Source organism: Entelurus aequoreus, linkage group LG22 (assembly GCF_033978785.1).
Source record: "Entelurus aequoreus isolate RoL-2023_Sb linkage group LG22, RoL_Eaeq_v1.1, whole genome shotgun sequence".
NCBI lineage: Eukaryota > Metazoa > Chordata > Actinopteri > Syngnathiformes > Syngnathidae > Entelurus > Entelurus aequoreus.
This window is the reverse complement of record NC_084752.1, coordinates 4,006,703-4,024,515: the sequence shown is the minus strand read 5'-3', so window position 1 is coordinate 4,024,515 and position 17,813 is coordinate 4,006,703. Positions and strand designations below refer to the sequence as shown.

At 36.7% G+C, this 17,813-nt stretch overlaps 2 protein-coding genes across 4 annotated transcripts in view; both read left to right on the top strand.

Annotated features, from left to right (window-relative positions):
- Nucleotides 1-8,074, top strand: part of ppm1kb (protein phosphatase, Mg2+/Mn2+ dependent 1Kb) — a 95,664-nt gene extending 87,590 nt beyond the window's left edge. For both annotated transcript variants that reach the window (XM_062032836.1, XM_062032835.1), the window contains 4 exons: nt 448-613; nt 3,445-3,589; nt 3,867-4,001; nt 6,740-8,074. In XM_062032836.1, the coding sequence (XP_061888820.1) occupies nt 448-613; nt 3,445-3,589; nt 3,867-4,001; nt 6,740-6,871 (578 nt within the window). In that variant the 3' untranslated portion in view covers nt 6,872-8,074. The remainder of the gene's footprint in view (nt 1-447; nt 614-3,444; nt 3,590-3,866; nt 4,002-6,739) is intronic.
- A 984-nt stretch (nt 8,075-9,058) lies between these two features.
- abcg2d (ATP binding cassette subfamily G member 2 (JR blood group)) overlaps nt 9,059-17,813 on the top strand; it is a 44,307-nt gene continuing 35,552 nt past the window's right edge. Inside the window, exons 1-2 of one of the 2 annotated variants that reach the window (XM_062033190.1) lie at nt 9,059-9,186; nt 17,387-17,618. In XM_062033190.1, coding sequence (XP_061889174.1) covers nt 9,120-9,186; nt 17,387-17,618 — 299 coding nt within the window. In that variant the 5' untranslated portion in view covers nt 9,059-9,119. The remainder of the gene's footprint in view (nt 9,187-17,386; nt 17,619-17,813) is intronic. The other variant, XM_062033192.1, reaches the window with a different exon arrangement.

The window sequence follows — 17,813 nt, the reverse complement described above, 5'->3', positions numbered from 1 at the left end:
TCATCATGTGACATACGTGGTTGTCATTAAACAGCGTCTATCTGCTTCTCAAGGTTATCTTGCTACTTAAAAAATGAGCTGAAATCAATTTGCATGTTAATTCCAAAAAAGGACTTTCATTACTTAGCAGCAAAACTATATACTGTACCTTTCCTTTTTACTGCTGCTAAACAAACCCTCAAATTCATTTGTATGAGATGAGCTTCCATGTGATAATGTTGAAATGGATGTTTTGAGATGTAAACAGTTAAAGTGTAACTGTTCCAACTGCATGTCCCCCCTCTCCCGCCCCTTTCATTGATGATTGTGTTATCAACCACAGTACATTTCCTCCCGCCGTTCTAAAGTGTGTGTGTGTACGTGTGATACACCTGTGCTTGTTTGTGCACAAAAAAGAAAGTGAACAACTTACTGCCTCTCACGTTTGCCCTATTAATGTCTCTGTAGCTTCCGGGACGAACGCGGGCACCACCGCCACCGTGGCGCTGCTGAGGGATGGCATTGAGCTGGTGGTGGCCAGCGTGGGCGACAGCCGCGCCATGTTGTGCCGCAAGGGAAAGGTGCTCAAGCTCACTGTTGACCACACTCCAGATAGGAAGGACGAGAAGGAGAGGTCAGAATCCATTTGTATACTTACCGTATTTTTCGGACTGTAAGGGACACTTAAAATCCTTTGATTTTCTAAAAAATCGACAGTGCACCTTATAACCCGGTGTGCCCAATGTACGGAATAATTCTGGTTGTGCTTACCGACCCCGAAGCAATTTCATTTGGTACATGGTGTAATCATAAGTGTGACCAGTAGATGGTAGTCACACATAAGGTGTGAATTAATGATGGGTTCTCACTTCTCTGTGAAGCGCTTTGAGTGTCTAGGAAAGCGCTTTATAAATCTAATCCATTATTAATCCATAATCCATTATAAGAGATACGTGTAGACTGCAATATGACGGCAGTAAACAACACCAAAACTTTAAATGTTCCGTTGAAAATAAAGAACATCACACACGGCACTCAAAAATGTGTCAAAATGTCTTAGTATGACTTTGAAGCCGCACCGCTTGATGGATTGTCGGCCCATTATGACTACCGTAGTCAGAGATAAAAGTATTAATATGGTGTGTGTATAAGGACTGTAAAATGGCACCCATTAGCAGACATATTATCTGGGGTTTTGTTATACAATATTATGCAAAACCAACTTTTCTCACCTTCTGGTACCTGCTGATGTGTATTTGAGTCCTGAAAATTTGGGCACCTCCGCCACTGTAGTCGATGCCGTAGTCGATAAGCTTCTTTTTCACTATCTTCTTGTTAGGGGGCATTCACCCTCTGCTGTTGCCATTTCTAATATAAAGTAGCGTAAAGTTCTAACTTATATCTCGCTATGGAAGCGTTAAAAACTACCAGTGTAGCGGGTTTACATAATTCCCCCACGGAACTTTGTTTTTTCATGGGACAAATTTCCGGCGTTGTTGCACTAGTGAGCCACTGATGAGAAGATGCTGCTCATTGTTGATTGAAGTAAAATCTGAATGTCATTAAAACAGTTAGCTCCATCTTTTGATACTTCTTCCACTCCCGTCCTTGCACTGCTACAACAAAGATGACGGGGAGAAGACGCTGTCGAAGGTGAGCCACGTAAATAAGACCGCCCGCAAAATGACGCATCCTGAAGCGACTGTCAGAAAGCGACTTGAAGATGATGTGTAAAACATCATCTATGCAACATTTTGACCAAGGAACCACCATCACATTTAATGTAGTAGTTTTGAACCAACATTTTAAAGGGGTCATAATCATGATTTTTTTAAAAATATATTTAAAACATTTCCTTGTGGTCTACATGTCATGTAATGGTGGTTCTTTGGTCAAAATTACCAGACCATCTTCAAGCTGCTTTCTGAATGTCTCTTCAGGATACGCCATTTTGTGGGCGGTCTTATTTACGTGCGTCCACTTCAACTGCGTCTTCTCCCTGTCAGCCATGTTGTAGTTTTTAGCGCTTCCATATGGAGTCTACTAACAGATATTTTAGAAGTGACTATACGCTACTGTGTATTATAAATGGCAACATCAGAGGATGCATGTGCATGTATGAGCCAGTCTGCCCCACAGCAAGATGACAGAGGAAAAGAAGGAACTTATTGACAACAAAGCTCTTTGGATAAAACTTTACTTTATATGTCTGGTGACATCACAAATTGGGCAAATTCCAAACCGCTCATTTTGAGGAAGTATGAATATCTCTGTAATGCCTTCTACGGTTTGATTTCAAATTTTTAGGACTTATGCAGATCCCAAATACACAAAAACAGGTACCAATAGGCAAGAAAGGTAGGTTTAAAGTGCATGCTGAGGTATGGTGAGATAAGTAAGATTATCTAGAAAATGAATGGATGGATGAAATAAATTCAGAATGTTAATCATGGTTCTTCTTCTTTGTACTTTGTAAACACTTTAAGTTTGAAGAGTTTCTTAAAGTAGATTCAATTAGTACATTGATTTATTTGCTTAATTCCTTCCATAATTTAATTCCACATACTGATATACTGAAGGTCTTAAGTGTTGTGTGCATACAAATGTTTTAAATTTAATTTATCTCTAAGATTATATTTATCCTCTTTTGTTGAGAAGAATTGTTGTATATTCTTGGGTAGCAGATTGTAGTTTGCTTTGAGTATAATTTCAGTTGTTTGCAAATTCACTATGTCGTGGAATTTCAGTATTTTCGATTCAATGAATAAAGGGTTTGAATGTTGTCTATATGTAGTGTTGATAACTACCACTACATTGTGGAGGAGAAAAAAAGTCCTCCTCTCTGTCCAATACCACATGAAAGTGGTCGGTTTTTGGCATCTTATTTGTCCAGCTTCCTTACTCGTTTTTAAACACTTTACAAGAAATGTATTGACGGCAAACTCCGTCAATGCACTTTTGTGCACTATCTTTCTGAGACTCTTATTTTGATAGCGCATGTAGAATGGAGCAGCACTTTCATTGTGAAGACAGGAACTGTGCAGTCGGTCTTTAGAGTTTTGACGGCAGGTACGGCGTGAGTCTGTTGAAATTAAAATTGTTCCTCGCCTTCCTGTCAGGCATTTTTTTTGTTAATACTGAGCTAGCAGCAGCCAGCGTCATCTCACAAAATCCTCGGATGCCGCGAATGTCCTTCAAAAGTGACTAAAGTGACGTCATAGTGAGATGATCGGTAATTTTTAGGACTATTTTTTTTTAATGCCTGGCTTGCGATGGACTGACACACCCTTTGCGATCGACCTAATGGGCACCCCTGGTCTACAACTACTTAGAGGCATTAATTGGAGCACTTACAATATTGTGTTGTTTTAAAGGCAGAATTATTGATACCCGTGCTGGATCTTTAGTTCTAGGCTATGCCGGTCGGTGTACCTAATTCCTCTTTGCCTTTGCACTCATCACCAGGATCAAGAGGAGTGGGGGCTTTATCACCTGGAACAGTCTTGGACAGCCCAATGTCAATGGCAGGTTGGCAATGACGCGCAGCATCGGAGACCACGACTTGAAGAACATGGGTGTCGTAGCCGAGCCAGAGACCAAGAGAATGACGGTACATTCGTTAAAGTGATTACAGAGTGAAAGTACCCTCAAAATGTTTGTTTCTATCAATGAGCTTTATAGATATTTGAACGTACTGAAGAAGCGTTCTCTGTCAGTGTTGAAAGATCACACAGGTGCTTGGCATTCAGTTAGTGAACACTTCACCTCTTAGTTGGAGAAACATACACCTGTACAGTGTTTGTCTTCATTAAGTCGCTTTATGAAAATACATATTAGTTTGTTCCTTTTCAAAGACACTTTAGCAATGAGGCTCCTCTTTTCTCCAGTTGTCTCACGTCCACGACTCCTTCCTGACACTGACCACCGACGGCGTCAACTTCATCATGAACAGCCAGGAGATCTGCAACGTCATCAACCAGTGCCACGACCCCAAAGAGGCAGCACAGCGCATCTCTGAGCAGGTAAGAGATCATGTCACGTCTATGTCATATGTAACATGTATGGTCCCGCCTGCTTTGGGAAAAAATACAACATTTAAAGTGGGGATAGGCTATAGGATTTGAGGCATGTAAATAGCATTTTTTTCTATATTCCTAATGCAACCATGTTTAAAAAAACGTTGAACAAGGTGGGACATTTCACCGATTAGCAACATAACATTATCGGTGAAGCATAACAATGTATTTGATAATCATAATACATTAAATATAAGGGGTGTGAATCATTGGGCACCTAACGATTTAATCCGAGTCCAAATCCTGCGGTGACGATTCAATTTACCACGATTCTAGATTCAAACCGATTCTCGCAATGTATTATTTGGTATGATAATTGTAATGACATTTTTTCAAATCAGGTTACAGGTTAGAGCAGGGGTGTCGAACACGGTTACACTGAGGGCCACATTGCAGTTATGGCTGCCCTAAGAGGGCCGCTTGTAACCGTATATAATTTATGAATATAAATGTACAAGAATTCACCTCATGATATTATAAAATGAATTGCTGTGCATTTGATTATTTGTATTACATACACTGTAAAAAAAAAGAAAGAAGATTTTTCAGTAAAAAAAATAAAAAATAAAAATGCCAACTGAGTCGCCACAACTTCATTGTAAAATTTACGATGGTTTAACAGCATATTACTGTAAATGGAAAAACGGTACTATAGTTTTTTTTACTGTAAAATCCTGGCAACTGAGCTGCCAGTTTTTTTTACTGTAAAATCTATTGTCATTTTTACAGTGTACGATTTGATGAATAACTTGCTTTGCTATAACTCAAGCAGATATTTATTTTGTTTTAATTTTTAATAATTTGAAATTAATGATAGTATTATTTTTGTTGCATTATTAGATCAAGTTTAAAATAAGACTCAATAGCATGCAACACATGTCTGTCACAATGAAACGATTGCATTCAGTAAATTATAAAATGCTTTATTGACTCATATTATTTGACGGCTTTCGCGGGCCGCGATAAATGATGTGGCGGGCCAAATCTGGCCCCCGGGCCTTGAGTTTGTCACCTGTGGGTTAGACAATCTCCTTCTGGTTGCATAAAAAATGTCTTTAAAATTATTTTTTTTAAAAAGGTTTAAATACATTTTTTAAAGATTATGAATCGATTTAGAATCGGAATGAATAAAAATCCCAATTTTGATGTACTTTTTTTTTGTGCACCCCTATTAAACATAATGATCATTTATTACTAGGGATGTCCGATAATATCGGCCGATAAATGCTTTAAAATGTAATATCGGAAATTATCGGTATCTGTTTCAAGATTATCGGTATCGGTTACAAAAAGTAAAATGTATGACTTTTAAAAACGCCGCTGTGTACACGGACGTAGGGAGAAGTACAGAGCGCCAATCAACCTTAAAGGCACTGCTTTTGCGTGCCGGCCCAATCACATAATATCTACGGCTTTATGCAACAACCATACAGGTCACACTGAGGGTTGCCGTATAAACAACTTTAACACTGTTACAAATATGCGCCACACTGTGAACCCACACCAAACGAGAATGACAAACACATTTTGGGAGAACATCCGCACCGTAACACAACATAAACACGACAGAACAAATACCCAGAACCCCTTGCTGCACTAACTCTTCCGGTTAGTTACGCTACAATATACACCCCAGCTTTTGGACTGAAGCTGTGTGCCTTCATTGTTTTTGTAGCTGTTGTTTTGAGGCATGTTTAAAAAAAAGTTACCGTAATTTCCGGACTATAAGCCGCACCTGACTATAAGCCGCACCAGCTAAATTTAGGGGAAAATACAGATTGCTCCATATATAAGCCGCACCCGGCTATAAGCCGCAGGGTTTTGATGTGTAATTAGCGTAGTATATAGGGGTTCCTGCTACCACGGAGGGGATTGTCGGGACAGAGATGACTGTTTGGGAACGCAAAGCGTCCCATTTATTAACAATAAATCTTTCAATTATTCAATCAAACTTTCACATCTTTGACATGGCGAACAGCATTCGTGCAGAGTACAAATAATACAACGGTGCAAAGTAATACAAAGTGCTCGCCTGTACGTTATCAAAATAACCAGCCTACCGGTATATGAAAAGTCAGTCTTTAATCATTGTGTCATCGTCTTCCTCCTGCGTACTAAAACCACCGAAATCCTCTTCGTCGGTGTCGGAGAAGAACAGGCCGTAAATAAGCCGCACCCTTGTATAAGCCGCAGGGACCAGAACGAGGGGAAAAAGTAGCGGCTTATAGTCCGGAAATTACGGTACATTGTTTAATGCATCCAGCGGGGCATCACAACAAAATTAGGCATAATAATGTGTTAATTCCACGACTGTATATATCGGTATCGGTTGATATCGGAATCGGTAATTAAGAGTTGGACAATATCGGATATCCGCAAAAAAGCCATTATCGGACATCTATATTTATTACCGACCTACGGTGAATGAGAAGACACAAGAATGTCTTAATTACTTTAAAATACACAAAATGTCATCTTGGAGACTGTAGGCAAACGCAGCTCATTAGCCTAAACAAATTGTTCTCTGTTGACACTTTTGCTGTAAGGTGCAGGAAAGGCCCCCCAAAAATATTTTCAAACAATCTAAAAAGTGTGTAAATTTGAGCTGGGGAAAGAGGCAAGGACCCTGATAGGTGCATGGGTGGTCATGTGACTTTTTTTAACACGCCGCTCTCGTCCTCCAGGCCCTGCAGTACGGCTCAGAGGACAACAGCACCGTCATCGTGGTGCCCTTTGGCGCTTGGGGGAAGCACACCAGTTCGGACACAAGCTTCTCCTTTAGCCGAAGTTTCGTGTCCAGCGGGCGGTGGGCGTAGTGGTGGTGGCGGTGGGCCTGGTTGTAGTGGGCGTGGCCTCTGGACCCCCGTCAGCGTGTGCAATACAGTCAACAACAGTGCCCTTTATGTGAACAAAAATGTGTTGGGTGTTTTGTCAGAACCACAAGTGGAGCTCATTGCAACCTAGGAACGCACAATAGACGTTTGTGTCCTGGCTGCTCAGTACAATATGGCAACAATTATCTTTAAAGTGACCTGCATCATTGTTTTTACATTTGACTATTAGCAGCTAGTTTTACACCTGAGATGTTCAACAACTTAAAAGCATTTTATGATGGTGACGGCTTGACCCCCGGAACGGATGAATTCTTTTACCATTGTGTCCTATGGGGAAAATGTATTTCAAATTCAACAAAACGGAAAGTGCGTTGCACCGTAAATGTTCCACTGTAACTTTTGGCAGCACTTACATTTGCACTTTGTTCATTTCAAGGCTAGTTTCATTTTGAAAGCCTTAAAAGAGTGCGCCCGAAAGTGAAGTGAGTGTAATGAGCACTTGTTGTTGAGTACATTGGACCCTTGTGGGAATAGGACACGGACACTACTGTACATACTGTAGAATCTCCTGAAAACCGCACCAAATATTGTGAACGTCTTGAAAAGTTTGTATCGTTCTACTTGAGTATGTCACGGCAGCCTTTTTTATCGTCTTGCGATAAAAAAAAAAATTGTTGCAGTCCATTTGCACAAATATCGAGAGTTGAGCGCAAGCCAGAATGTTCTTTTGCTGACTATACCAGTGAACCTCACATTTATGAACTTTTAAATGTTTTTTTATTATGGATCTGTAGTCATGATCAAGTGTTATACTGGCAAGGTGGGTTCCTACGTGGGGCGCTGAGACATTCAGGGTACTGACATGTACAGTGTATGTTGTGTAAATAGTTAATATTTATGCAAAATAAATATCATTGTGTCATCATGTCCGTGGACAGACATCATGTAACTGTTTAAAAACTGAACAAAGCCCCCCTCCATATAATGTATCGCACACTTGTTCCATCAGCTCATGTCAGTCTTCTCTCCCGTGTTTCATGTAAATATCTTTGTTTGTTTTTTTTAATAACACCTCATCTGAAAGTCTGTATCTTTTCTTTTGAAATAGATATACTGTTTCTGGTGACCTTGGAGATACACAAGGAATGTTTTACAGCAGACATGTAACAATTAAATCTTTTTGTGGTCATGTACAAAAAGTCTGTTTTTTTTCTTACTTTTCTTATTATCACATGTGCATATATAGCACACAACTGTAAGGTTTTTGTGGTCATGTACAAAAAGTCTTAGTCTTTTTTCTGTATTTTCACATGTGCATGTACAGTACAGGCCAAAAGTTTGGACACCTTCTCATTTCGATGAGTTTTTCTTTATTTTCATGACTATTTACATTGTAGATTGTCACTGAAGGCATCAAAACTATGACACCTGTGAAGTGAAAACCCTTTCAGCTGACTACCTCTTGAAGCTCATGGAGAGAATGCCAAGAGTGTGCAAAACAGTAGTCAGAGCAAAGGGTGGCTGTTTTGAAGAAACTAGAATATAAAACATGTTTTCAGTTATTTCACCTTTTTTTGTTAAGTACATACCTCCACATGTGTTCATTCATAGTTTTGATGTGACAATCTACAATGTAAATAGTCATGAAAATAAAGAAAACACATTGAATGTGTCCAAACTTTCCGCCTGTACTCTATGCATATATGTACTGTATGGCACACAACTGTAAGGTGTTGGAACAGCTAGAAATGTAACTGAATAGTGCCTTAAAATAATTTGAAGGTTTGTTTTTTATTATCTATGTAATTTATATGCCACATCACTGTCCATTAATATGGTTGTTAAATCATTGTGAGTATACATATGTTTGTAAAAATGTAATTCACCACTAATTGGAACAGCGATAAGTGTAGTGGATTTGATATACAATCTCATGCATTTTATGTGCTTCTCCTTAACTGCATGTTTTCTGTTGGCATGTTTATAATCACTCTATAGGGCAGTTGCGTTTTAGCCCCATGACTTCTGCCTAGCAACAAGTGGCGAGAGAACAATGTAAAAGAAGGTATGATGTATTTTACGACAGTGAATTATCAATGTTTTAAGTTGCATCACCGTGGTTTTAATGTGTAATGTCATGTAGGAGTGAGTGTGTGTGCAGTTGAGCGGTGAGCGAAGGGTTAAAGAAGGCTGCAGCGCCGGCAAGTTGAAGGCCTTCCTTGCCTTGCTCATGAGATGCTCTTTAGCCTTTTCTCGCCCTTTTGACGGCTGCAGCACGACTACCTCCTACCAGCCCGGTGAGTTTTTCCATTCACATTTCCTTTACCTTTTAATATATGTATGTTTACAGTACGTGAGTTTGGAGGGTCTTAGTTTTTTGGTTTTTTTTAGAGAAAAGATCCAAGGACATTTTAAAAATTAATACTGCTGAATTTTTTATACATTTTTTGGGGACATTTCCAAATTCCATTTTACTCTATGACTATATATTCATGTAATCTCTCAAAATGTAATTTGTAATTAAGATTCTGTTTAATACTGTGCATTTATTCAATTGCCAAACATGTTCTTTGCTGTGTTATGCACTTTACTTCATACTAACTTTCAGTATGTATTGCTTAAACCCACTTTTTCAATTTTTTCATGAAATATAAGCACAATTTTGTTGTCTAGTTATTTTCATTTAACATAATTAATGTATATTTTTTTGCACTGTACATGCATTGCAATGAGAACTAAAAACATACGCTGTATAGTTCTGTATTCTGCTAAATCAACACATTTTATCATACATCACAATCGTACTATACAGTCTTTTTTCACAAAATAGGAAGAAATGCTTACTATTATACTTTTATTTATTTACAAATGATCTGAATGCTAGAAGCTAAATGCAATATTTTTCGTTTTATTTTATTTTTTGTATTTGCAGAGAGAGAGAGAGAGATTTAAAAAGTATGTGCATGCTTCATTTTTGGCATCACTATATTAAATGTAGTGATTGTATTTGATCACGTAATTGAAAATACCATCGAACAGCATTTTGCATTGAAATGCAGTTGACATGCATTTTCATGCTCTTTATATGGTAAAAAGTAAAACCAAAATGTTATAAAAAGGTAATGAGAATACTGTAAAGTCTAATTGAACACCATAATAAAGGAAACATAGTTATTTTATATATTTTTAGAAATTATTACTAAAATAATCTAATGTAATTTCCAGGGGTTTAATTTGTTTAAAAATTTGAAATACAGTATGTAAATGATGAAATATATATTTTAATGTGTTCGTCATTTTTCGATGCTTTTCATGCCTAAAATTGGAATTACTTGAAGTTGACCACATTAATATTCTACATACATGCACTATGTCTACTATATGTTGCTATTCTCTTTTAAATTGTAAATAAGTGAGCCTGTACACTGCAAAAAGTCAGTGTTCAAAAACAAGAAAAATATATATAAAAATGAGGGGTATTTTATTCGAACTAAGCAAAATTATCTGCCTATAGAAAAAGAAAATTCGCCTTGTCAAGACTTTCCAAAACAAGTAAAATTAGCTAACCTCAATGAACCCAAAAATACCTTAAAATAATAATATTCTCACTAATAACAAGTGCACTTTTCTTGGTAGAAAAAAAAGAGACCTTTTTGCTCAATATGTTGAAAAATATTTTTAAATTATTATTTTTTTTTTTTCATGCTTGAAGTAAGAAATGATGACTTTAAAAAAGTAGTTTTATACTTGTGAGTGTTGATGACACAGCTTTGCAACAGTTGATATTCTAGTTTCGAGCATGTTTTACTCAATATAGCTCATCAAACCTCAGCAACAAGCTGTAATATCTTACTGAGATCATTTAGGACCAAAACACTTAAAACAAGTAGAACACTAACATGAAATCTGCTTAGTGAGAAGAATTATCTTATCAGACAGAAAATAAGCAAATATCACCCTTATTTGAGATATTTCATCTTACTTAGATTTCCGTTTCTGCAGTGTATGATTTCTAATTTGAGTCATTATTTATTTATTTTGTATAACTTTTTAAACTGTCTAAATCCGGAGTTCCTTAAGCATTTTTGCACCAGGGACGCGTTTAATGTAGGCACAAGGCCGATAAATACGGTAAAAACAAGTGCATGAAGAATATAACCCACCATAACGCTGAATTATTTTTCCCTTTGCAAAAAAGCTCTCCTAAAACTGTTGGTTTTTTTGCTCATTTTAACTAGCTTGTGAGCTTATTTTTTGGCTAAGGTATCTGATGTGTTATATGTGATACGTCTTTGATGAATATATGTACATAAACTAAATATACTCACCCTTAGTTCCTATGGATTTCTATTTTATTTATATTTCTTTCGTGCAATATTTCATACACCAATTTATGCTTTTTTGGTGCAATTTTCCATGCATAAACACGTGTTAGTGCTAAGTACCTGTGCAATAACAGCCGAACTTTACCTTACTAGTCCAAGGGAGATGTGCATTTTCTGCCTTTAGCGCTCTTATTGTATGCAACAATTTAGCACACTTTAGCACTTCTCCATCTGCTACTTGGGCAATTGTATTCTTCATTTGTCCTGGGCTGAGGTCCTGCAGCAACCTACTGTTGTGTATGGCTCTTTATTTGATATCATTTGTATTGTGTGAATGCTCCACAGTATTCACACACATGGTTTTTACTCTTCTTCTTCTCCAGATTTTTGCACGCTCTACCTTCCACATTTTTCATCCGATTCAAAACGTTCCAACTTCAAACTGTTCAGCCTATTCGGGAATCGCGGGCTTTCCCTTGGCAAATTCCCAGATTTCCCAGAATTCCAGGTTTTCCGGGTCATTTTTCCCATTCAAAATGAATTGGCCATTTTTCAAACTTTCACCATTTCCACTTTTATCATCCGATTCAAACCATTCCACCTTCAACATATTCCACTCATCCTGGACATTCAAACTATCATTTTTCCATATTACAAACAATTCCAGGAATTCACAGAATTTGACTACTCCTTTCACATTTTTCAACCCACTTTAACCGTTCCACCGTCAAAACATTCCTCTTAATCAGGATAAAAAACAAAGTTGTTTTTTGAACTGGAACAATTCCCAATTTTCCCAAAATTCCTGGAATTCCTTAATACAATTTCTCAATTAAAAATGTTACTACTTCAACATTTCTTGTCCTTCAACAATTAAAAAAAAGAATCCTGGATTTCCCAGTTTTCAGGGACATTTTTGCCATTCAAAATAAATTGGCCATTTTTCAAACTTTCACCATTTCCACTTTTTTCATCCGATTCAAACTTCCACCTTCAACATATTCCACTCATCCTAGAAATTCAAACCATAATTTTTCCAAGTTAAAAAAACTCCAGGAATTCCCTTTTTTTAAAACCCTTTTGGACCCTTTTTTCTGGTGACTACTCCTTCCACATTTTTCATCCGATTCAAACCATTCCACCTTCAACATATTCCACTCATCCTGGACATTCAAAATATTATTTTTCCAAGTTAAAAAAAATTCCAGGAATTCCCAGAATTTGACTACTCCTTCCACATTTTTCAACCCACTTTAACTGTTCCACCGTCAAAACATTCCTCTTAATCAGGATAAAAAAACAAAGTTGTTTTTTGAACTGGAAAAATTCCCAGTTTTCCCAAAAGTCCTGGAATTCCTTAATATCACTTCTCAATTAAAAATGATACTACTTCAACATTTCTCGACCGACTTGAAAAATTCCAACACCAACTGTGTCAACTCATTCAGAACATTCAAGGTTGGTTTTTTTAACATTTTCCCAAAAATTCCCGCTTTTCCCGAAATTTACAAATGTCCATGAAATTCCCATTGAAATGAATGGGACATTTTTCAAAGTTTCACAATTACAAAATGTTTCATCCCATTCAAACCATTCCAATTCCAAAATATTCAGCCTGTTTTTCATCCGATTCAAACCATTCCACCTTCAACGTATTCCACTCATCCTGGACATTCAAACTATAATTTTTCCAAGTTTAAAAAAATTCCAGGAATTCCCAGAATTCTACTACTCCTTCCACATTTTTCAACCCACTTTAACCGTTCCACCGTCCAAACATACCTCTTAATCAGGATAAAAAACAAAGTTGTTTTTTGAACTGGAACAATTCCCAGTTTTCACAAAATTCCTGGAATTCCTTAATACAATTTCTCAATTAAAAATTTTACTACTTCAACATTTCTTGTCCAACAATTAAAAAAAAAAAATCCTGGATTTCCCAGTTTTCAGGGACATTTTTGCCATTCAAAATAAATTGGCCATTTTTCAAACTTTCACCATTTCCACATTTTTCATCCGATTCAAACCATTCCACCTTCAACATATTCCACTCATCCTGGACATTCAAACTATCATTTTTCCATATTACAAACAATTCCAGGAATTCACAGAATTCTACTACTCCTTCCACATTTTTCAACCCACTTTAACCGTTCCACCGTCAAAACATTCCTCTTAATCAGGATAAAAAACAAAGTTGTTTTTTGAACTGGAACAATTCCCAATTTTCCCAAAATTCCTGGAATTCCTCAATACAATTTCTCAATTAAAAATTTTACTACTTCAACATTTCTTGTCCTTCAACAATTAAAAAAAAAAATCCTGGATTTCCCAGTTTTCAGGGACATTTTTGCCATTCAAAATAAATTGGCCATTTTTCAAACTTTCACCATTTCCACTTTTTTCATCCGATTCAAACCATTCCACCTTCAACATATTCCACTCATCCTGGACATTCAAACTATCATTTTTCCATATTACAAACAATTCCAGGAATTCACAGAATTTGACTACTCCTTCCACATTTATCAACCCACTTTAACCGCTCCACCGTCCAAACATACCTCTTAATCAGGATAAAAAACAAAGTTGTTTTTTGAACTGGAACAATTCCCAATTTTCCCAAAATTCCTGGAATTCCTTAATACAATTTCTCAATTAAAAATTGTACTACTTCAACATTTCTTGTCCTTCAACAATTTAAAAAAAAAATCCTGGATTTCCCAGTTTTCAGGGACATTTTTGCCATTCAAAATAAATTGGCCATTTTTCAAACTTTCACCATTTCCACATTTTTCATCCGATTCAAACTTCCACCTTCAACATATTCCACTCATCCTAGAAATTCAAACCATAATTTTTCCAAGTTAAAAAAAACTCCAGGAATTCCCAGAATTCACTTTTTTTAAAACCCTTTTGGACCCTTTTTTCTGGTGACTACTCCTTCCACATTTTTCATCCGATTCAAACCATTCCACCTTCAACATATTCCACTCATCCTGGACATTCAAAATATTATTTTTCCAAGTTAAAAAAAATTCCAGGAATTCCCAGAATTTGACTACTCCTTCCACATTTTTCAACCCACTTTAACCGTTCCACCGTCAAAACATTCCTCTTAATCAGGATAAAAAACAAAGTTGTTTTTTGAACTGGAAAAATTCCCAGTTTTCCCAAAAGTCCTGGAATTCCTTAATATCACTTCTCAATTAAAAATGTTACTACTTCAACATTTCTCGATCGATTTGAAAAATTCCAACATCAACCATGTCAACTCATTCAGAACATTCAAGGTTTTTTTTTTTTTTTACATTTTCCCAAAAATTCCCGCTTTTCCAGAAATTCCCAAATTTCCATGAAATTCCCATTGAAATGAATGGGACATTTTTCAAAGTTTCACAATTACCAAATTTTCATCCCCTTCAAACCGTTCCAATTCCAAAATATTCAGCCTGTTCAAAATTGTGCTCTCTTTCAACAATTTAAAAAAAAATCCCGGATTTCCAAGATTTCCCAGTTTTCAGGGACATTTTTCGCATTCAAAATGAATTGGCCATTTTTCAAACTTTCACCATTTCCACATTTTTCATCCGATTCAAACCATTCCACCTTCAACATTTTCCACTCATCCTGGACATTCAAACTATTATTTTTCCAAGTTAAAAAAAATTCCAGGAATTCACAGAATTCCCGTTTTTTTCAAACCCATTTTGACCCTTTTTTCTGGCGACTACTCCTTCCACATTTTTCAACCCACTTTAACCGTTCCACCGTCAAAACATTCCTCTTAATCAGGATAAAAAAACGAACTGGAAAAATTCCCGGTTTTCACAAAATTCCTTAATACCATTTCTCAATTAAAAATGTTACTACTTCAACATTTCTCGACCGATTTGAAAAATTCCAACACCAACCATTTCAACTCATTCAGAACATTTCCCCCCAAATTCCCGCTTTTCCCAAATTTCCATGAAATTCCCAATGAAATGAATGGGACATTTTTCAAAGTTCCACATTTTTCACTAGATTCAAACCGTTCCAACTCCAAAATATTCAGCCTGTTCATATTTGTGTGCTCTCATTCAACATTTTTTTAAAAAAATCCTGGATTTCCAAGAATTCCCAGTTTTCAGGGACATTTTTCCCAGAATTCCCTTTTTTTCCAACCCTTTTTGACCCTTTTTTCTGGCGACTACTCCTTCAACATTTTTCAACCCACTTTAACCGTTCCACCGTCCAAACATTCCTCTTAATCAGGATAAAAAACGAACTGGAAAAATTCCCGGTTATCACGAAATTCCGTAATACCATTTCTCTATTAAAAATGTTACTACTTCAACATTTTTCGACCGATTTGAAAAATTCCAACACCAACCATTTCAACTCATTCAGAACATTTTCCAAAAAATTCCCGCCTTTCCCAAATTTCCAAGAAATTCCCAATGAAATGAATGGGACATTTTTCAAAGTTCCACAATTCCCACATTTTTCATTCGATTCAAACCGTTCCAACTCCAAAATATTCAGCCCGTTTAAAATTGTGTGCTCTCCTTCAAAAAAAATTTAAATCCTGGATTTCCAAGAATTCACAGTTTTCAGGGACATTTTTCCCAGAATTCCCTTTTTTTTCAAACCCTTCTTGACCTTTTTTTCTGGCGACTACTCCTTCCACATTTTTCAACCCACTTCAACCGTTCCACTGTCAAAATATTCCTCTTAATCAGGATTAAAAAAAAGAACTGGAAAAATTCTCGGTTTTCACAAAATTCCTGGAATTTCTTAATACCATTTCTCAATTAATAATGTTACTACTTCAACATTTCTCGACCGATTTGAAAAATTCCAACACCAACCTGTTCAACTCATTCAGAACATTTTCCAAAAAGTTCCCGCTTTTCCCGAAATTCCCAAATTTCCATGAAATTCCCATTGAAATGAATGGGACATTTTTCAAAGTTCCACAACTCCCACATTTTTCATACAATTCAAACCGTTCCAACTCCAAAATATTCAGCCTGTTCAAAATGTTGTGCTCTTTTTCAAGAATTAAAAAAAAATTCACAGATTTCCAAGAATTCTCAGTTTTCAGGGACATTTTCCCCAGAATTCCCTTTTTTTCAAACCCTTTTTTCCTGGCGACTACTCCTTCCACATTTTTCAACCCACTTTAACCGTTCCACCGTCAAAACATTCCTCTTAATCAGGATTAAAAAACGAACTGGAAAAATTCCGGTTTTCACAAAATTCCTTAATACCATTTCTCAATTAAAAATGTTACTACTTCAACATTTCTCGACCGATTTGAAAAATTCCAACACCAACCATTTCAACTCATTCAGAACATTTTCCAAAAAATTTCCGCTTTTCCCGAAATTCCCAAATTTCCATGAAATTCCCATTGAAATGAATGGGACGTTTTTCAAAGTTCCACAACTCCCACATTTTTCATACAATTCAAACCGTTCCAACTCCAAAATATTCAGCCTGTTCAAAATGTTGTGCTCTTTTTCAAGAATTAAAAAAAAAATCCCAGATTTCCAAGAATTCTCAGTTTTCAGGGACATTTTCCCCATTCAAAATAAATTGTCCATTTTTTAAACTTCCACAATTCGCACAGTTTTCAACCTATTTGAACCATTCCAACATCAACACACTCCACTCATCCTACTAACACTTTCCCAAGTTCCAAATCAAATTCTGTTTTTCCTGGAAATTCAAACTCTTCAACATTCAAACCATTTCTTACATTTATACTACATTCTGTCAACATTTCAGTCCAACTTCAGCATTGGAGAATTCACACATAATTCCTTCAGGAATTGCCTCATCTAGTTCTATTTTATTGTTCTGTTTATGTCTGATGTTGTTGCTGTCTAACTGAACTTTTTATGGAGTCTGAACCTTCTTGTATATACCATCAACCTGCCAAGGACTGCAGATGCATTTTTCACCTTCATTAATGTGCATTGTCCCATGTAACAAATGGCCACTTCCTATCAGGAGTTTTCTTATACATCTATGAACAAGCTAATGGGTGTGTCTAAATTGCTGAACAAAGCATGGAAATGTTTTCAAATCATATGAATATGTTTTATTTGTTGAATATGCAGAGAGGTAATAATTTAAAAAAATGGTCATTAAAATTGTGCATTTCTGTTTGGTTGTCTAACAGTAGATATGTCGTCGAGGAAAATGGAGCGATGCGGTCACGTGAACATCGCCATGATAGAAGACATTTGCGCCAACGGCTCGGCGGGGTCAAAGGTCGCCACCATCACGGAGCCGACCAAGCAGCCGTGCGGCTCCACCGTCAGCTTCCACAACGTCCGCTACAAAGTACACGTCAAAGGCGGCTTCATGGGCAAAAACACGTCAAGCCTTCGCCAGATACTGGTGGACCTCAAGTTTGTTTCATTTTTTGTTCCCTCCAGTGTGTGCGTGTGTGTGTGTGTGTGTTTGTGTGTGTGTGTGTGTGTCAGGTGTCGACTTATAATATTTAATTGCAGATACACAATAGTGAAAGGGCCCCTTTACATTGCTTTCTTTCTGATGGTATTAAACGCGTTGAATGTTTCCCATGGAAGAATGAATCATTTCTT